Source organism: Pteropus medius, unplaced genomic scaffold (assembly GCF_902729225.1).
Source record: "Pteropus medius unplaced genomic scaffold, Ma_sr-lr_union100, whole genome shotgun sequence".
In the NCBI taxonomy this organism is placed as follows: Eukaryota; Metazoa; Chordata; class Mammalia; order Chiroptera; family Pteropodidae; genus Pteropus; species Pteropus medius.
Genome location: NW_024351729.1, coordinates 10,967,101 through 10,989,091, shown reverse-complemented (window position 1 = coordinate 10,989,091; position 21,991 = coordinate 10,967,101). Strand labels below are relative to the sequence as shown.

General features: G+C 33.1%; 1 protein-coding gene and 2 pseudogenes across 8 annotated transcripts in view; 2 read left to right on the top strand and 1 right to left on the bottom strand.

The window, feature by feature from the left end:
* Positions 1-21,991, top strand: part of ICA1L (islet cell autoantigen 1 like) — a 73,444-nt gene that overhangs the window by 15,315 nt on the left and 36,138 nt on the right. For 6 of the 8 annotated variants that reach the window (XM_039844483.1, XM_039844487.1, XM_039844481.1 and 3 more), the window contains exons 3-10: positions 921-1,089; positions 3,419-3,491; positions 6,922-7,045; positions 8,165-8,363; positions 10,184-10,309; positions 11,550-11,648; positions 12,889-12,974; positions 14,461-14,504. In XM_039844483.1, coding sequence (XP_039700417.1) covers positions 921-1,089; positions 3,419-3,491; positions 6,922-7,045; positions 8,165-8,363; positions 10,184-10,309; positions 11,550-11,648; positions 12,889-12,974; positions 14,461-14,504 — 920 coding nt within the window. Of the gene's footprint in view, positions 1-920; positions 1,090-3,418; positions 3,492-5,886; positions 5,974-6,921; positions 7,046-8,164; positions 8,370-10,183; positions 10,310-11,549; positions 11,649-12,888; positions 12,975-14,460; positions 14,505-21,991 lie in introns of those variants that run through there. The other 2 variants (XM_039844488.1, XM_039844489.1) reach the window with 2 other exon arrangements.
* LOC120587790 (uncharacterized) lies at positions 3,764-3,877 on the top strand (annotated as a pseudogene).
* LOC120587872 (uncharacterized) lies at positions 20,020-20,137 on the bottom strand (annotated as a pseudogene).

Genomic DNA, 21,991 nt, shown 5'->3' with positions numbered 1-21,991 from the left:
CTCTCTTATTTTGCCCTTAATGATTTATAAATTAGACATCCTGTTTTTACTTAATTAGTAATTACTTCAAAATAAAGTGAACCCCTGTTTCTTTTACTAACATTAAGAATATGTTAGTCTCTGTTGATGCCACTGGAAATGAGGAATGAGTCACATACTTTGTATCTCCCTTTGTTCCTACCTCCCACCATTTACTGGAATAATTTGAGCTTTTAACACTATTATTATTTCTTTTTTTACTGTCATTAAGGAACACTGTTCACATGTATGTTTTTATACAGCCATGTTAACCATGTTAAGAACAATGACTTTGACATTAATTTTTAAGCGTATAGGTTACAGTTTCCATCTCTCTTTCATAACAGATCTTTCCTATACCTAAGATCTTTATTTTTGTTTGTTTATTGGATACTAAAGTATTTTTTCAAGTGATTTTTAAAGAGTATGTATCTGAATCTTTGTATATCTGAGGATATTTATTAAATGTGTATTTTTCTGACATAAGTTATAACTGCAAGAAGTTTTCCTAAGGAAATGATAATAGTATGCCAAGATGTGTTTACAGGTTCATTTTATAGTATTATTACAAAAGCAAAAATTAGAAATTAATAAATATCTATAAAATAGAAACTGGTCAGATAAAATAGAATTATTTTCAGCCATTATTGCAAAATCATAGCAGTTTTATCCCCTTTGTCACCTAACTGAAATTAAATATCATTAATCTTTTTGCCTATACTTGTGAAGTTATAATTATAAATTTAGATCATACAAAGCAAACATTAGCATGTTTAGCTGTTAACATTAATATTCTATTAGCATCTTTTTAGTTTTTAGATTAGATTAAATATTGGCTAAATAGATATTTATTATTGAAAATATATTTTTTAATAACTTTAATTTTTATCTGTTTCTTGTAGTCATTCCATGGATTCCTATGGGCAACCCAAACCAGAGGATAACCAGTCAGTAGTCAGCAGAATGCAAAAGAAATACTGGAAAACTAAACAGGTCTTTATCAAAGCAACAGGAAAAAAGGAGGATGAGCACGTGGTGGCATCTGATGCTGAACTAGATGCTAAACTTGAGGTAAATTTTAGGATTCTATGTATTGCATATAACAGGTTATTATTCGGGACTACAGCTGGGACTGCAACAAGCTTCACACTGAAGAACTTATTGGAATAAATGCAAATTTGATAATAGAATGTTTAATTGTATCCATCTGTTAGATCTTCTGTACAGGAGGTCACAATTCTCACAAACTGAGAATTGACAAAACTGGTGTTTATAAATTAAGTAGTTTCTCTGGCACAAGTATTATGGTTTTTAAACTATATGTTAATGCATTAATTATATTTTTAATTAGGACTATAAACTCATTATATATCATGTCATAGTATTTTTCCTACTTTTATGTGAAGTCTTATACATCACTGAAATAAATTAATTGAAATCAAATAGTGAGGATTTTATAAGTTAGAGTTTTGTTTTAATTATTAAGGGATAGAGTTACTGAAGTATTTTATAATACATATTTTGGCTCTGTTTTTCATTTAAAATAAAAGGATGATTACCATGAAACAACTTTAAACCTATAAGTATTTTCATACTTTTAAGTAATTAAGCTAATTAGAGGAAAGCTCTTATGTATATTAATGAAAAGTCTGGGTTTTTAAATGCAGATTTACTAATTCCGTGTACATATACTAATTCAAGATAACTTTTACAAATATTTCCAAGTAGGGATTCTGTTGTGCTTGGAATATAATCATTTGCTGGGATTCTTAAAAATGAAGGTCTAATTAAATAGGTCTTAATCTACTAAGTATTTTTATTCTTAGTAAGTAAGCTTATGTTATTGCCATAACAATTATGGAAATAAATAACAAATTAACAAGCATTTACTATTTCTGTTGAAAAGTAATCCTCTTAGGATTCAATGACAAATGTGGAAAAAATAAAGAGACTTTAGTAATATGTGTTTTAATACTAAAACTCTTCACTCTTTCCACATGTATTCCCACAGAAGTATATTATTTTGTATTGTTTTACATCTTTAGATAATCTGTGGGTGACATATTTTATATTCAGTGTTATTCTTGTCTGTTAGAAAAATATTTGGAATCAACAAAGAACTTTCTCCCATATTTGTACTACTTTTTTTAAGAATTAGAAATATTTTCACATTGTGTGTACATATATGAAATCATTATGTTGTACACTTTAAATGTATTAAAATTTTATTCGTCAAATTATATCTCACTAAAACTGAAAAAAGAATTTCATTGTAAAAATACAAAGCAATAGTATATAAATCTTTCAAGGACCCATGGGGAAAAAAATCAACCATAATCACTTCATCATAATACAACTATTGTGTTTGTATTCTTTTCTGGTCTTTTTCCATATTGATTTAAAACAGCTTTTTAAATTGTCAAATCCAATTCAAGCATACCAAATTCAATTCAAACATACCTAAATTTACATAGAAAATTAATGGTTTCTTCTCCATTTAGATTGTAGTGTCTATTATCAAATCTTCCTTAGGTCTGATCAAATATCAAAAAATATAATAGCAAACCTGCTTCAGAGATAGAATAATGAGGCTTAACGGTGATATTGGAAATTTGTTTGATAATCAAAGTTGGGGCCTAATATATCACAATGCCAAGATCTCTTTGAACTAAAGTCTCATAACAATTCTTTAGCATAGGGCTCTGTAAGAAGGCTGCAACCTTAAAACCTGTGCCAGCTCTTTTCTCTGGGAAGACCTAAATTTATAGACTTGTAAAGAGTTACCTCATGTGTATATTATGTCCTAATCTCAAATTTTTATGTGTTTACTTTGAAATAGGAATCTAGTGGATATTTTATTTTTCTGTTACTTGTTAGCAATAGTAGTAATAAAGGGATTTATATTCATGGAAAATTCTAAACAAATAATTCACAAGTAATTTATTTTTGATGTTGTAATACATTGTTTAGTTTTTATGGTAAATTTACTAACCTATTTTGCTTAGACCAATATTGGAGAAAAGCCAGATTCAGAGTTAATATTTTCTAAGGTTATCTATACTCTTTTCATCTGTGGTTGACAATGTTTGATGCAGTTTGTGTTGGATTTACATTTTTGCTATTTAGATAGTTTGGAGCTGAGGAAAGGACAGACTCCACAGTTATAAATTTTTATTAACTCCCACGTATTTATCACTGTTTTTTCTCATGGGGGTAATCTAAATTTGCTTTCTACATCAGAAGTAAAGCCAAAACTGAAGTCATCACAGTACAGGAAAATAGATATAATACTTACAAGAAAATGTTCTGCTTTTGAAGTGCTTATAACAGATATTTTATACTTCATATTTTATCTGTTTATGGTTCTATGAATTGTCCTAATAAAATTTATATTTCAAAGGTTTTTCACTCCATTCAAGAGACATGCTCAGAACTCCTGAAGATAGTTGAGAAATATCAGCTAAGACTCAATGGTATGAAATCATAGATAAATACCCCTTAATTCCTATTTAATGTAAATATTCATTTGTGTTTTTTAAAATGAAATCTTTAATGTAAAAATAGTTTATTGAACTGTTTTGTGAATAATATCTTATGACAAAATATAAATATTTACAGTGACCTGTTCTCTAAGCCCCAGTATCCTCAGTTCATCCAGTCCTCTGACAGATTCATTTTATTGGGTTCAGTTTTCCTGCCCAGCATTTTAAGTGGATTTGCCATCACTTAAAAACTCTCTCCTCCAGTCTATGGCCACCCTGAACACATCTGATCTCATCTGATCTCGGAAGCTAAGCGGGGTTGAGCCTGGTTAGTACTTCGATGGGAGACCACCTAGGAAAACCAGGTGCTGTAGGCATGGGGGGAGTGGGATGAGGGGCGGGGACAACTCTCTCCTGACCCCTACTTGCCCTTACAGTTACCATCCCATTTCTCTGTTCCTTTCACAGAAAATTTTGACATAATTGTCTGCATGTTCAGTTTCCATTTCTTTCTTTCCACTTTCTCTTATACTCACTCCAGTCAATTTTTCATTTCCACCATTCTACCAAATTGCTCATATCATAATCACAAAGAGCTAAACTCAATCACCAAATCTTAGTCCTTTTCTTATTTTACTTATCCCATTATTTAACACAGTTGATTATTCCCTTGTTCTTGATACACTCTTTTCACTTGGCTTCCAGGCTTCACACTTCCCTGGCTTTCTTCCTAATGCTCATTTCTTCTCAGTATCCTTCGTTTGTTGGATTCTTCTTTCTCCTTGACCTCTTCAGGTTGGAACTAAATCTTTGGATCTCTTCTTTTTAATTACAGTGGCCTACTGAACGTGGCCACCTCTCTGATCTTGGCGACTTCTCTTACCTCATTTCCTAAAACTCTCTCCCTTCAGCTATACTGATTTCCTTCACAGTAGGCCTGTCTGCATAGTAGGCTCCCTAACTTCCTTTAGGTATTTGGTCACATGTCATCTTTTCAGTGAGGCTTTCCCTGACCCTGTATCTAAAATGAAATACCCCTCTTTCTCATAACTCTCTGTCTACTTAACAAAATTCAACATTATATATATTTTATCTGTTTTTCTTACCACCACTAGAATACTTAAGGACAGAAATTTGTCTCTTTTATTTATTTCTATGTCCTCAAAACCTAGAAACAATGTCTAGCATGTAGTTTGTACTCAAATGATTTTTACTTAATGAATGATTTTCTTGTGTAGCTATGTAAATCAATATCAAAACATTATAATCAAAGCTCATATATTGTGCCATTAAAGCAAAAAAAATCCAGTATAGCATGATAATTTTTGAGGGCCTGCCATATGTAAGACTGTGTGCTTTTCCCAAGGAAATAGTTGGAGAAACAACTTTTTATAACAAAATAAGAAATAGCAAATAGTATGTAATTGCATACTGAATAGTGATACAGGCATAATTCTGAATTCTCTCAGAGTGAGAAGTAACTGTGGATTAGAGTAATTAATCAAAGCAACTCCATTGATGGGAAGTAAAGTAAAACTTAAAGGGTTTATAGAAGTTGAATAACTAGATAAAACATGAGATTTGGAGTCAGGTGAATAAATTAGGGTAAGAACAGCCTGCATAGGCTGAAGAGTTTATATTTGGGATAAAAGAGCAAAGGAAGATGGGTCAGATTGCTAAGAACCTTAAATATTTTGCTAAGTAGTAAAAGTCATCACGATCATTGGCCCAAGGGAGTCCTGTTATAGAAATGGAAATGTTAAGAAACATAAACAAGTTTATGTGTCCTGCATTTCGTCTTGAAATCATAAGATCTTTTAGCATACCTGTGGAGCATTTCAGGATGAGGATATATATCATTGTGTACTTTCTCTTCAAGATTATATACAATTATGTGATTTTTTGAAGACCATTAATATATCTTCTGTTGAGACTAACATCAGACAACTAAAATTGGTTAGTCCAGCACTGTTAATATTTATGGGAATCACTTAACTGAGGAAGAACACGTAGGAGTAGGGTCTCTGCAGTTTTTGGTAGCAGGTTCTAACACAGAAATCAGCACAGATCCAGTTCCATCTCCTACCCTTTCTGTACTGATAAGGATAAGGTTCAGTGATAATTCATGTTCAGTTGATACTTGATAATAAAATAATCCAAGTTCAGAGAGCTTTCTGAATCATCATTTACAAATGGATATTTTTCTAGTAGTGTTCATTGAAGTATACTTAATCACAGGAAAGAGAGTATGAAATTAATAAGACTCCCCAAATCTAATCCACTCTGAAGCAGGTTAAATGTTCACAAAACAGCTTATGGTTTTATTAAAGATGATACTACAGAATGTGTAGACACCCTCTCCCATAACATCGTCGTGCTCTCCTAGGGTCACCCTTGTAGGCCCGACAGGGAGGAGCAGTGGGAATGGGGAGCCAGCAGATGAGAAGGCCTGAGTTCTGTTGCTGCCTCAGAGGTACGGAGGGACTTCCCTTTCAGTTTTTAACTTCAGTTTCTTTGCCAGTAAACTTGAGTGAAATTAGGCATGACATTTGTCATTTTTTTTCACTTTAAGCTTACAGTCTGAACACTTTATGGGCTCCCCAGTTATTAGTCTTATTTTGATTGGGAGGGTTGTTTTACACTACAGCAGTGCTTTTAAAACTTTGTAGTAAAGGACCACATTTTTGTTTCGTGTTTTACTTTCAATCTGTTTTAAACTGACACTTTTGTAAAACAATAAAAAAATGGAGTTTTAGAGAAATGAAGTGAAAGGGGTAGAAAAATATAAGCATTTTTTTAGTATTAGATTCAACAGATATAAAATAGTCAAATTGGTAACAGTTTCTTAGATTTGGTACTTGCCACAGGCTGGTAACAAGTGACTCTGGACTAGCATTGGTCATTGTACCACACTTTGAGGAGCAAGGCACTGTGTGAGAACTTTTAGGATTTCAGCAGCAAAGTTATGGACATCTGTGGGTCTGCGATACTGAGCATAGGAAACCGAAGCCAGGATGGAAGTCAAGAATAAGTTAAATTTAAATAGGAAACAAATACTTTGTAAGAAGCAAATCCTAAAATGCATTTCTGCACATTTGAAAATGCATTATTTGTGGTTTTGTTTTGTCATTATGGAATTTTTTCTTCCACTAAAGATCAGCCTTTCCCAAAGCGAGTTCTATGGATTCACTGCATCAAAACCATGTGGAGTACTTGTTAAAAAAAAAAAGTAGCTCCTCAGACCTATAATATCTGAATTTCTGGAACTGGAGCCCAGGAATTACATTTTAAAAATATCTTCTTCCCTCAAATAATTCTAATGTGTAGAGAATTATTTCTGTGAGAATTTTAGTTGCGTGTATGTATATTTTAAGCAAATGATAAAATGAAATAATTAACTATACTGTAATTTTTTTGCTAGTTATATCAGAGGAAGAAGATGAACTAGGCCTCTTTTTAAAGTGTCAAGCAGAACGAGATACAACGCAAGCTGGCAGAATGATGGACGCCACTGGCAAGGCACTCTGTTCCTCAGCCAAGCAAAGGTTTACATGGTTTTCATCATCGTTAACTCTGTAGTCAGTATGAACATTTTGCTGTATGTACCTAAATTTGCATATTTGAAAAGGTGACTAAACCTTCCAGTAGAGGATTAAAAGAGAAATATATTGAGTATATAATTGTTTTGATGCCTCTTATTTGTATTTTAAATGGTTATTTTAAAATTGACATTTCAATTGCTTAATTCCAAGAAATAGCCTTGAGGCCTATATTTAAATTGCTTAAGGAGTTTAATTTAACAAAGATATAGAATAACTAAAATTTAAATATGTATAGTTAATATTTTTCCACTTTTTTGGATACTAGACTATGAGTACATTGGAACTTTTTAAGCAGCGGAAATTTTTTCTTCTTAATTATATACTTTGCATTTATCATTTTACAGTTTTATTAGCTTAAAGATACCTGCTTCAAAGACTCCTACAATTATGAAATACAGCCAAAATGTTTGCATTTTCAGAAGAAAATGAAAAGAGGCCTTATCAGACTTGTAATGATGATATATAACTTAAGTGGCTTTATTCTGAAACACTACATCAGTGCAAAAGTCCATCTTTAAATGACAAAGAGACACTCTGTACAAGACCCTCCACTGTCATTAAGTCAAAAGCAGACCAGAGGAGCTGGGTTTGACTTGTGTTTCTTAAATCCTTGTTTTCTTGTCCTCATTCTTGGCCGCTAAGAACTCGATCCTCATTAGTTTTTCTAGTACTTTTATCTGCTTTTCTATATTCAGGTTTTTCGTAAATTTGTTTTTCTATTTAAAGGATAATGCTTTATGAATACAGGATCTCTCTTACCCATGGAACTCTTTTCTGAATGGCACATTTACTTGGCAGGTTGTTTATACATGGATTAACATCCAAACTGTTGCAAAAATGACATATTTCCTAAAATAAGAAAACTACAGACACATCTTTATTAACAATTCAGAGTTGGCTGTATCATCCTTATGTGCTTTCTAAAGCTCCTTAGGCAACTTAATAATCTCCTATTTATAGACTCATCTTAATAGAAAATATGCTTTATGATTATTTTAAACCTTCGTTTTTGTTTTGCTTATGGGATGTACATCTCTCTGATTTTTACCTCTGTGCCATTAGATTGGCCCTGTATACTCCCCTGTCTCGTCTTAAGCAAGAAGTAGCCACATTTAGTCAAAGGGCAGTATCCGATACCTTGATGACAATTAATCGGATGGAGCACGCACGCACAGAATACAGAGGAGCTCTGCTATGGATGAAAGATGTATCCCAAGAACTGGACCCCGACACCTTAAAACAGATGGAAAAGTTCAGAAAAGTATGAAAATACATCCTTTCCTTTTCTTGATACATAAACCTATTGAACTTCTACAGAATAACTTAATCAAGATCAGACAGTTTTGGATAAAATGTTACATTATTAATTCTTGGTTGCTTGGAGATCTTTGGGTGAAGTACGAAAGGTTGTCACAATTTTCTTTTACTCTTTGAGTGGCATCCTTACCGCATCAACCTTTTTTTATTATTATTTTTATACCCCTCATAATAGATCTTCTTTAACTGGACTTTTGAGACTTGTTTACATGAAGGAGTTTATTAGTGAGGAATAAATAGAGTAAAAATTCATGTAAAATGATTATTAATTATAAGTAAAGTAAAGGTTATCAAATTTTTCATTCTGCCATAATACATAGTTTGACCACAAACTTTTAAAGCAACTATCTATGTATGGACACATGTTATTGCAAAATAAACTCCTATTGTAAATTGTGTCCCCTGAATTTACCATACATGAATAATATTCATTTACTCCTTCATTTCATAAATATTTAAAGTACCTATAATAAAAATCATACTTAATATTGATGGAGCCTTTATTCTATGCCAGCTGTTGTAAATGGTTTGCCTCACTGATTATTCCCAGCATATCTGGCAAGTTGTTTGTCACATGGCCTCAGGCCACGGCAACCTGTTATTCTATCCCCTTTATAATCCTCGACAATTAAAGTACAATCCAAGAGAATGGTTGCACAATTGTCGCTTAATTGTATATTTTAAAATGATTAAAAGTATGTTGTGTGAATTTCACTTCAATTAAAAAAAGAAAGTATAGAATTCAGTTCTCTTCTCTGAACCCAAATAGCGCTGCACAATCTGACCCTTGGTTCCTCTGCAGCCACATCTTGCACTTACTTTCTATGCTCCAGCCCTCTCTGGGCTCCAGGAAGGAATATGTACTACCTCATTCTTTCCTGTTCTACAAACATGGTAAGCTCTTCACCCACCTCCCACACCCAAGACTTTTGTCCTTGCTTTTCCCTGGGCCTAGAATATTCTCCTCAGGGTCTTATTAGCATGGCCAGCTCCTCGCCTTTCTGTCCCAGTTCAAGCAACATGCATGAGCTCACCGAGGACTTCCCTGATTATCTTATCAAAAGTAGTCACCCATTTCTGTTCACTGATGTTATCTTTTTTTAAGATTATCTTACATATTGTCTTTGTTATCTTTTTTTGAGATTATCCTATATATTTATTTACTTCTCATTTTCCTGTTTCTCCCCACTCGGGTGATGCGGAAGAACGCTGTTTTATTCACAGTATCTCAGTGCCTAACATAGTGCCTGGCACATAATAGATACCTTATAAATATTTGTTGAATGAATGAATGAGTATATTTAAAAGTTGAGTATTCACATTACTTGGTGACATATAATTCACCTTATGTATAAGAAATAGAATAGGCCTATATTTAAATTTATAAATATATCTCCATCATTCAGATTTTAATGCTTCAGAACACTTAAACTAGGTCCTCTTTCTATTCTTCTACTCTTACCTAAATATTATCCATCAGTTTCAGATGTTTCCTTTTATTGGGAATCTTTGTTTTTTTCTTAACTCTTTACTTTCCATCTATCAGTGCATACCTTCTTAGCATAAAGATATCTAGTGGAAAGAATCTCCTATAATTACTAAAAATAGCCAAAATCTTTACCATTAATCATGAAATAATAATACAGAGGAAAGTCATTAGTGTTTATTACAATTTCATGTGTCTGAAAATATGTATCATGAACCTGTATAGTATATTTTTATCTGTATTATCAGCAATAATAATGAACATATTTGTGTTTGTAGGTACAGATCCAAGTGAGAAATAGCAAAGCTTCTTTTGACAAGTTAAAGATGGATGTTTGTCAGAAAGTGGATTTACTTGGAGCTAGTCGCTGCAATATGTTATCTCATTCACTCACTACCTACCAGGTACCCACCTCCATGGTCAGCATGTCCTTGCAGTAAAGATGAGTGGTGAGATTCCTTTTTAAAAGTTGTCTAAAGGGTTTAAAAATTTGTATAATGATCAGATTTCTTTGATTTGCCAAAATTGACTTACTGAGGTTATGACAGCCAGGTAATCATAGAATTCTAGAGTGAAAAAGGCCTTAGGGATTGTCTGCTCTAGTAACTTCACATTATTCTCCTTGGTGTCCTATGTCAGCGAGACTTAGGGTCTGTCTAGGGTTGAGAAGGAGACTGTTGAGGAGCTTATTAGCCCTGGTTTACCCAGAGCTACTCCACTTGGGACTTCTGCATATAATTTAATTTGAAGCAAAGATGCTGTGGCCCAAAAAGTTTTAAACTTTTCTGTCATATTATGGATGAGGAAAGAAAACCTATAAGAATTAAAATCTGTAAGAATTAAAGTAAATGGCAGTGTTGGACTTAAAAACCTAAATTTTCTAATTCTAGGTCATGTGTTCTGCCAAGTTGCCATCCCATACCACTTTAACCTCAAAAGTCTCATTTGTTTTATATTACCCCAAATCACACATAAATACATATAATGAACAAGTTAAATATTAATAAGTAGCAGTTACTGATTTTAACATGTATTTGTAAATGGCGAAATAGAATAAACTGCATTTACATAAGAAAAGAATAATAAACTAAAAGAAATAGATATTCACAACTGCTTCTGGGGAGTCTACCAATTCAGTTCAGTACTGTGGAATTTAAGAATCAAGAAAGGATACACTTGAAAATAAAAGTATATGATAATCTGTGTAGCATAATGCCTGAAACACAGTAGTTGTTAGTTCAGTTCTTCTTTATTCTCTCTGCTCATCCCTCTCATTTTGAACAGGAACCTTAAAGCAGCAAGAAAAATGCCCCATTACTTGAGTTAGCTTGAGAATACATTTTTGAACCCTAAGGGTATTCTAAGCCACCAGTTTCATTCTCTTGGCTGCAGTTAGACTCTAGCTGGCTCCAGTGTACATGCCAGTGTTGTATACGGATAACACATACACGTAGATACAGATGCCAATTCTTATGCAGAATTGCAATTTATAGTGTTCTGGTTCCTCAAACTTAGAAATTGAATTTAGTTCCTGCTGCTTATTATTCGGCAATTATTTATCTACTACACTAGCGAGGGAAAATAGCACTGAAAAAATCATGGAAAAGAAGCAGAACTTTAATGTCACCTTTTCTTTTTCTGTAGAGAACACTGCTTGGATTCTGGGAGAAGACAGCTCAAATGATGTCTGAAATCCACGGAGCCTGTATTGGCTTTCATCCCTACGATTTTGTAGCTCTCAAGGTACATTTCTTTCAATGTTCTTTTGTTAGATATGTTACACTTCGTTTGGATAATAACATTGAAACTATTTTTTGCTAAGCCTCATTTTAAATTTACAAAACACCGGGAAACATTTTTCTATACTCCTTCCACCAAGAATCTGCACTCCTTCAGCCAGCCACTTCCTTGATTCCAAATGCTATCAGCAGCACTAAAAAAATAAATGGGAATACTACTGATAGGCTCAAGATATATTAGTGGGGCAGTAATAAAAGAGGGAGAAAGTAAAAAAAAAAAAAAAATTTAAATGCAAAAGAGATAAGAAAAGGTTATGGGAAGGAAAACTTAAGAGGAACAAGTGATGGAAAGAGATAATGTTTTCCAAAAATGACCAGATTACCTACCTGACAATTTTAGAAGTTAAAGAAAAATTATTTGCTTAACTTTTACACTCATGTCATAAGTGTGATTTATGATACAATTATTCCAGTTTTGGTGATTATATGTGTGTGATTGCAGTTGAAGCAACTACTGCATTAGATCAACTCTTTCTGTAAACCTACGGATAAGAGGTACTCTCCGGTTACAATTATAATACTTTTAACATTTGTATATCTTCCTGTCAACCTTTTTTGCATATGGCTTATTCAGCAGAGTCACACTGAGGTAATCATTTCTTCAGTTCTGGCAGGCTAGTCTTCAGTACCTTGGAACTTATCATTCTGCCTTATTTTCAGTACAGCTTGAAAATGTTGTTGGTGGGTTTGTTCATGCTATATATGGTATGTGTGATGGATTCTTATCTTGCAACGGTGTATTCCAGGGACTTGGTATGGATTTTTAAGTCATGTTCTGACATAATATATTGCAGTTTATATTAATGTTTCATTGGATGACATACTGTGTATTTAGCCAAATGTAATATCCAATTTCTGCTCTGAATTGAAGATGAAAATCTTTAGCTGTATTTAGAGCATTGCAGTACAAGCTAGCAGCACAATATAGTTTTCTTTGGCTTATCACAAAATTGTAAACCCTGTGCCTAGCCCACGTCACAGTGTGGGTGGCTGCCACAAGCAGCCAGGATAAACAAAGACTTGGGGCTCAGTTCGAATTATCATACCTTTCCCACATCTCTTACTCTCTACTTCAGAACTATTCCTATTTTATATTGTTGTTTAGAATTTTTATTCTCATTTTGTCTGCACAAAGAGAGAAACAGATTCTTTTCATTTACTTAATATCAAATTCTTATTCTTAGAACCTCCAAGACGCTTCAAGCAAGCTTACTGAAGACCACAAAAAAGACCAGAGAGAAAACAATTCTCTCATTGAAGACTTCAATAAGTAAGCAGGCAAAAGTTATATATTATGTTATGGAGGTCCTTGTATGATATATTTGGAAAGAATTGTTTCTTCTCTGGCTTACTGAATACTTGTTCTTATGTCATTTTTCCAGTTAGCATTAACATTCATTTTGAAGTCTTATTTTTTTCCCCAGTTTTTAACCTGGCAGGCAAAGGCAGCGATAGGAGCACAAACACCTTGGGGTGATAACTGCAAACTCTGTAGCTTGGGAGACTGAACTTTGTATTAAGAGTCTCTACTAATGAATCCTAGAAGGGACAGCTTGAAAAAGAAAGGGATAGGTGCCCTAGCATGATGCCTGTCTTCCTCTTGTCACATCTTACCTTCGTTTTCCTGTTAGAGCTGCCACTTCTCATTTTAACCACATTGTACTGAGTGTAATAAGAAACCCAGCAATAAGGCCAGTTACAAACCATATATTGTTGAGTGGAAGGGGATCCGAAATATAAGCATATTCCCCCTTCATTCTGTGGGGAAATTCAAACAATTTTTTTTTTGGCTATAAACATTTTAGAATGTAGGTTAAGTAATTGTATAGTTATAAATTAAACTTAACTTAGTTCTACATTGACATTTAAAATCATATATTAAATACATTAATTTAGTAATTTTTTTCATCACATTTTATGAACGTTTTATTCAAAATCTTCTCATGTATCTTCAGCATTATGAGCGCTATCTTTTGAGTTAAAAGATTCCACCTTTTCTTCCTTTCCCATTGTTTAAAATATACATATGTATACTGTCACTGGAAATTTTATTCCAAGTCATAAGTATAAGTACCTGTTTGCTCTGTAGGCTTATTTTTGTGGTATTTGCAAATAAATACCATATTGCTTATAAAATATATTTAAAGACTTATTAAAAACAACCTTCAATACTAGAATTTTGAGGTTGTATCCCAGGAATAATGACTAACTTTGTGTTTAATTTCTTTGTCTCATTTTTTTATTATGACACCAGATGGATGATATAAATATCCAAAAGTAGTATTAATTGAGAATATTTTAGGCAAATGTGTCTTCTTTTGCAAACATCATTTCATTGTTTAAAACGCAGTACTCCATTTTTTTTCTGCAGCTCTTCATTCCATCTATTTAGTTCCCAAGTATTGTTGAGCAAAACTCTTCAATGCTTCAAAACTAAACTCGATACTCAATGGCTTTGGTGACAGATATTCTCTATGATAGAGTACTACTATCACAGTGCCTACAAAGCTGAACACAGTGCCTGCTACTTTGTCAATATTCAGTAAATGTTCACTGAATGAATAAAGAGTAGAGGATTATTTTCACAGTCTATGTAGCCCTATAGAAGAAGTTAGATTTGTCTCAGACAGATTTTAGGAGATCTACCAGACAACCAGTTAAAAAAAAGTTTTTTTTAACCACATTAAACTATTTGCGGAATATGAGTCTCAAATGTATTTTAACCAAAATATTTGCATTTTTGGTTTTTGCTTTAGGTTAATTTTGTCAGGTGAGGAAGTGAGCTTGAGAAGTGAATCAGGTAAGATGGCAAATGCATTAAAATGTGAAACAATCACTTTTTAAATGTCAGATCAATTTGTCACAGCATTTTAAAGGAGATTTTGTTAATATCCATTCAGTTAAAAAACACGTTCAGTCTCTTTATAAGTCTCTTCTGAACACTTTTGAGTTAGCTTTTTTTCTTAGCTCTATTGAATTATAATTGACATATAACATTGTGTAAGTTTAAGGTGTACAATGTGATTTAATATACATATATTGCAAAATGATTATCACAATAAGATTTGGTAACACATCCATTGCCTCTCATAGTTACCATATTTATTTAGGGGGTAAGAATATTTAAGATTTACTCTCTTAGTAATTGACAAATACATAATACAGTGTTAACTATAGTACCATGCTGTACCTTACGTCCCCAGAACTTACTCATGTTATAGCTGGACATTTGTACCCTTTGACCAATCTTCCCATCTCCCCTATCCTCCAGACCCTAGCAGCTCCCAGTCTACTTTCTGTTTCTGTGAGTTTGGCTTTTTCAGATCATACAGTTTTTGTCTTATTTCACCTAGCATAATGCCCTTGAGGTTCATCCATGTTGTCACAAATGGTAGAATTTCCCTTTTTATGGCTGAATAATATTGTTGTTTGTATATTTTTTTTCTTTATCCATTCATCTGTGACAGATACTTAGGTTGTTTCCATGTCTTGGCTATTGTAGATAATGACCGTTGGGTGAAGATACGTCTTTGAGATAGTGATTTCATTTTCTTTGGGCATATACAGAGAAGTGGAAGTGCTGGATTACATGGTAGTTCTACTTTTAATCTTTTGAGGAACCTCTATAGCATTTTCCATAATAACTGTACCAATTTACATTCCCATTAACAGTGCACAAGATTACCCCTTTCTCAACATCCTCACCAGCATTCATTCTCTTGTCTTTTTTGATAATAGTTATTCTAACAGGTGTGAGGTAATATCTCATTGAGGTTTTGATTTGTATTTCCCTGAAGATTAGTGTTGTTGAGCACCTTTTCATGTACCTCTTGGCCATTTGTATATCTTATTTGTTTGGGGAAATGCCCATTCAAGTTTTTTGCCTACTTCAAAATCAGATTATTTGGGGTTTTGCTATTGTTGTTTGCTGTTTAGTTATATGAGTTCCTTATGTTTTTTGGATATGAACCCCTTATCAAATATATGGTTTACAAATATTTTACCCGTATTATAGGTTGCCTTTTCATTTTGTTGATTTATTTGCTGTACAGAAGATTTTTAGTTTGATATAGTCCCACTTGTTTATTTCTGCTTTTGTTTCTTATGCTTTTGGTGTCATATCAAAAAAACAAAAAAACAAAAAAAAAAACATTGCCAAGGTCATTATTAAGGAGTTTTCCTATTTTTTATTCTAGAAGTTTTATGGTTTCAGATATTATATTTAAGTCTTTAATCCATTTCGAGGTAATTTTTGTGATAATTTTTGTGAGTGGTGTAAAATATTACAGTATTACAATACTGTATATTTATTTTTGCCAGCAAATTGGACATGTTCATGTATTTTTTTTTTTAGGTTAATTAGTACTTTTTATTTCAGCTTGTGGATGCCTTTTGGCATTTCTTGTAAGGCAGATCTAGTGGTGAAGAACTGACTCAGCTTTTGTTTGGGAAATTATTTCTTCTTCATTTCTGATGAACAGCTTTGCTGGGTATAGTATTCTTTGTTAACATTTTTTTTTTCTTTCAATATTTTGAACATATTATTCCATTCTCTCCTGGCCTGCAAAGTTTCTCCTAAGAAATCTGCTTATAGTCCTATTGGAAGGGGCTCCCTTGTATGTGACAAGACAGTTTTTTCTGCTGCTTTCAAAATTATGTCTTTGACTTTTGACAATTTAATTATAATGTATTATGGTCTCTGGTTGGGGAAGCCATTGCTTGTGCTTTGAAGTAGGGGGTGGCGGACCAGTGTTTATGTACAAGCATTTCTGCTGGCTGGACCCTTCTGGTCAGGTGGAGCTATTCATCTAGTCAGGGAGCATGGCCAGGGATCCCGCCTGACCTCTCTGTTCAGATGAGACTGCAGGCAGGGCTTTATGATATGATATGGCCTCAGCCTGTGCTTTGAAATCAGGTGGGGCCACAGCTAGGTTTCCAAATTGAGCAGGACAGTGACTGTGCTCAGCTGTTGAACTAATTTACTGGCTAGATTTTGTGCCTGGGTGGAGCTTCATGCTATACCTCACAGTTGTATGGGGCTTGAGGCTACATTTTATAGTCAGGCTGGGTCACTGACTGGGCTCCCTGCCTAGGTAAGAGCACAGGCTATACTCAGCAATTGGGCATGGCCATAGACTGGCTTCCACTGCTACGTGGGGCTATAGGCTGCGGTGTGCTACTGGGCAGTCATGTAACCTGGGCTTTAAGGCTCCCATGGATCATTGTTAGGGCTTTCTAGTCAGGTGGGCTGCAGGTTATGCTCCACAGCTTGCTAGGGCTGCTGACTGAGCAAGGTGGTAGGATACGCTCTATAACTGCCAGTCCAGGCTTCCTGGTCAGGAAATACTAGAAGCTATGCAAAAACAAAACAAAACAAAACAAAACACTGGGGTTTTCTAGCAGTACCCAATTAGAGGGTTTCATTGTCGTCTTTAGGGAATTCTGGCCTTCTCTAAGTGCTTTTAATGTAGACATCTATTTCACAGGGTTGTATGATTAAGTTTCAAGTTTTTCCTCATTTAAATTTGTTCTTACTTTTTTATAAATATATATTTTATATATAGTCAACATATTTGAATCACTGTGGCTTTGGAGTTGGAAAAATCTGGATCTGAATGCTGGCTTTTTAAAAACAAGTCATTTATGCCTCTCATTTTTCTCATCTGAAATATGAGTCATATACTCCTACTTCAGAAGGACACTAGGGTTAGAGATAGTATTTATAAACTACATAGCACATAGTAGGTGTCCAATAAATGTGGAAGGCACTTTTAGGTTTATACATAAATATAGATCATACTGTTAAAAGAAACAAGAAGCCACAATAATCATGAACTTGTATATCTAACATAGCTTCAAATGTGTTTTCAAAAGTTTTGCTACCTTTACATAATAATCCTGTACCCAATTAGAGAACATTTTTTAACAGTCACAGATGAAACATAATGAACGTTGTTGTAGTTTCACCAACCATGTATAGTATTATTCTATCTTTTAGAACCAGCTGTATTAGTAATTATGTCCCTTATTCTAATTCTAGATATTTATTTGTTCCTTCTCCTTTTTTTTTTCTTGATTAATCTTTCTAAAAGTTTATTTATTCTTTCAACAAACCAACTTTTGGCTTTGTTAATCCTCTCTACTGAATGTTTATTTTATTAATTTTAGTTCTTATCTTTATTTCTTTCTGTACTTTTTTTTTTTTGGTTGTTATTCTTTAAGGCTAAAATTTCCCTCAAAATTTCTCTTTTCCTGCATCCCACAAGTTTTTTTTAAAAGTTGTATTGAGGTATATTTTATATATCATAAAACTTACTTCAAGTATACAAATCAATGATTTTTAGTTACTACTGAGTGTTGCAACCATCTCCATAAATCAATTTCAGAACATTTCATTCCTTCAATAAGATCCCTCATGGCCACCCCTAGTCAACCACTAATCTACTTTCTTTCTATATAAATATGCCTTTGTTGACATTTTAGATAATGGAATCATGCAATATGTGATCATCTTGTGTCCGACTTTTCACTTTATAAAATGCTTCTGAGGTTCATACATGATATAACTTGTGTCAGTAGTTCCTTTGTATTGCTGAATGTGAAAATTAATAAATTCTGATATATAGCATTTTCATTATCATTCAGTTTCAATTATTTTAAATTTTTCATTATATCATCTATGACCCATGGCCATCAGTGACTTTAAAGTGTGTTTCTGAAATTGCCAAATTATGGAGATATTAAAATTCATCATTTTGTCATTGAGTTTTAGTCAGAAAATATGTCCTTGTGATACTGATTTTTTGAATTATTGGGACATTATATTGGCTAACAAGTATCCAAATATTGTAAATGTTCCATGTGCCTGAGAAGAATGTATATACTCTGTTAAATGCAGGAGCCTAAATATGTCTGCTAAATCAAGCTTGATTTTTGTACTGAAGTCTTTTATTGAGAAATGTATTTTGAAATCTCCACTATTAAAGTGGGTTTTTCAACTTCTTCCTATAGTTTTTCTCTTTATATATTTTGAAGATTTTGGACTAATGGGTGCATATGTTTAGAATGTTTGTATCTTTCTAGTGAATTAATCTTTTATTATTAAATAGTTACCCTTTCTGTCCCTAATAATATTTCTTGGCTTAAAGTCTCCTTTATGTGATATTAGATTAGCTTACCTAGTTTTCTTTTTATTAATATTTGCTTGGTATACCTTTTCTACCCTTTTACTTTCAACTTCCCCCATGTCCTTTTATTTTTTAAGTATTAAAAAATATGTAGATTTAGCTGGATTTTTTTTTTTTTAAACTCAACATAGCAGTATGTCATTCCTTTATTCGGTGAGTTTAGTCCACTTGCATTTATTGTCATGATTTATATTTGGATCTGTATTTTGTGCCCTATTTTGCCTTATTTTGGATTGAATTTTTTTCATTTGTTTTTAAAGATTTCATAGTCTTTTCTTTTTCCCATGTACTGGTTTGGAAGTTGTACTTTTTCTTTCTGTTTTTGGTGGTTTTCCTTGAATTTTATCATACTTAATAAATTCTAAAGTCTTAAGTTTATTAATATCTCAGTATCCCCCAAATGTTAAAAGATTTTAGAAAACTAATCCCAATCACTCTCATCCTATCTTACTATTATTATCCAATATTTTATTTGATCTCTTTTTCTAATCTCCCACATTAGAACATTAGAACAAAAATTAGAACATTATTGTATGAAAAAATGTTAATTTACCAATATTTTTCCTTTGTTACTATTTCTTCCTTTACTTTAGATCTTCATTGTGATCTCATTTTCTTTTTCCTTAACTACAGCTTTTAGTATAAAAGTTATTAAAGAATCCATTGTGGTAATCTTATGTTTGTCTGGAAATATTATTTCTCATTTTTGAAAGACAGCTTTGCTCAATTAACAATTTTAAGTTGGTTGGTATTTTAGTACTTTTTAAATATTGTTCTGTTGTTTTCTGCTTTCTGTGCGCTTTTGAGAAATCTTCTGTTAGTCTAATTATTATTCCTTTATAGTGAGTTTGCCTTTTCTACCTTTTAAGATGTGCTATTTGTTTTTGATGTTCTGCTGTTTCAGTACAGTGCGTCTAAACATGGAGTTCTTTGTGGGGGTTTTTTCCCCCCCTTTTTTTTATCGTATAAGTTGTGTTTCCTGTATCTTTTTTTTTTTTTTTTTACCAGTCCTGGAAAATACTCAAGCATTATCTTTTGTTGTTGTTGTTTTAGGCAAGGCAACCCTTGGTTGATCTCACAGACTGCAAGGAACTTGTCAGCTTACAATCCCTTATTTTTTATTTTTTATGCCTACAGCACCTGGTCTTCCTAGGTGGTCTCCCATCCAAGTACTAGCAGGCCCGACCCTGCTTAGCTTCTGAGATCAGCCAGGATTGGGCTTGTTCAGGGTGGCACGGCCATAGACTTTTTTTTTTTCTGATGTGATAAAATATGCATACCTCAACCATTGTCTTTTAAAATATTGCCTCTCCTCCATTTTCTCTATTCTCTTGTTCCAGAACTCCAATAAGCTTATGTTAGACCTTTCATTCATCTTTCATATCTTTTAACCACTCTTATATTTTCCATTTCCTTTCCCTCAATCTTGCGTTCTAGGTAAAGTTCTTCACTAATTTTCTTTTCTCGCATTTAATCTACTATTTAATCTATATTAGTTATTTTTTCCTCATCAATAACTACTTTATTTCTAAAAGTTCTATTTGTTTCTTTTACAAATCTGCCTAGTCAGCTTTTATAGTCATTTGTTTTTTTCTCACCTTATGACTCAGTCTATATGTAAAAATATAAGTATTTGAAATCCTTGATGGGGGCATCTTTATCTATTATTAGTTGGATTCTCCCAATATTTTCTTGGTAGCTTATCATCTTGCTTGTTCTGTGATTTCTGATTATGACCTAATATTTGTTTGCTTTTAATCTATGGCAATCATAGAGGCGTGGAAGATTGTTCTCTAGTGAAAATTCATTTTGCTTCTTTCCAGATCAAAGGAACACCACCAGTCTGGTGAACAATTTAACCTCCTTCCAGGGTCATTAGCTTAATGTAGGAATCCTGGGCTCAGCTTCTTTTCTTTGTGTTCGCTGAAGGCTTTGTCTTCTGGACATCTGGCTTTCCTCTTTGCTTGCTGCTCCCCTCTTCCAGCTCTGGTTTCAGCTTTCATTGTTTGTTTCAAATAAGTCCAGCACTGCATTAAAAGTATATTTTATAGTTTTAACAAGGATTTTTTTTTGTAAGGAAGGGTGCTTCTGAGTATTTAATCTATTATATTTCTAAGTAGTATTTCTCATTGATCATATTAATAACATTTTGAAAATATTCATTATCCTTGGAACCAAGATAACACTATCATTATTTGTAGAGCAGAAACTGGGATAACCTTTCTGAAAAACATAAACATCCCAGACATTAACTGAATAATTTAACTTTTAGAACTATCTCAAAGAAGTAATTTGAAATGGCTTCAAGCATTTATTCTCTGAGATATTTACTTAAGTGGTATTTCATATGATGGAATAAAACTATGTCTTTTGAGCTAGCCCTTTCTGTCTCCTATTCCTGTGTTGATCCCAATCTCACACATGTCTGTAGCATTAAAGTAAAATAAAACCAAACCCCACATGAATTCATACCAAATGCACTATGGAGTAAAGCAGATTATTATTAAAGATTTCTGAGAAAGAGAGAGAGGTTATCCTGCATCTTATACAGCAGCACTTCCTTAAAGGTCCTTTAACACGTCTCTTTGTTCCCCAAACTCTATTTCTCTAGCATATCAAAACTTTCTATGGTGTGACTCTGCCCATCTTTCTGCCACCTGTTCCTTCCCTGCCCTCAAACCCTGGTTCTTCTGCTCACTTCTTTCTCTAGCCACCTCTAGAATCTCTTTCTCATTCCCTGATTTTGCCCTCTACTTTTTTCCAGTGTTCAACTAAAATTTTTACCAATAAAGTCCATTTTTTATCTTCTGTACTTTTTCACCATCTTTATACTAACTATATTTGAACTTAGAACCTAATTTATTCTTTATCTTTCTTATCATAAAGCTAAATAACCCTGAGTAGTTCCTTATACCTTTCTCTTGAATTTGTTTTCCTTTCGATTACTTTGGTTGAATTAACCTTTTATACTTTCTTTTTGTAGTATCCCAAACTGAGCACTGAATTTTGAGAGTAGCAGAGATGTTACTTCTATGTCCTTAAATGTATTATTTCTAAGCTCTCCATACAGCAGTGATATCTACAATTGTATGTGGGGACA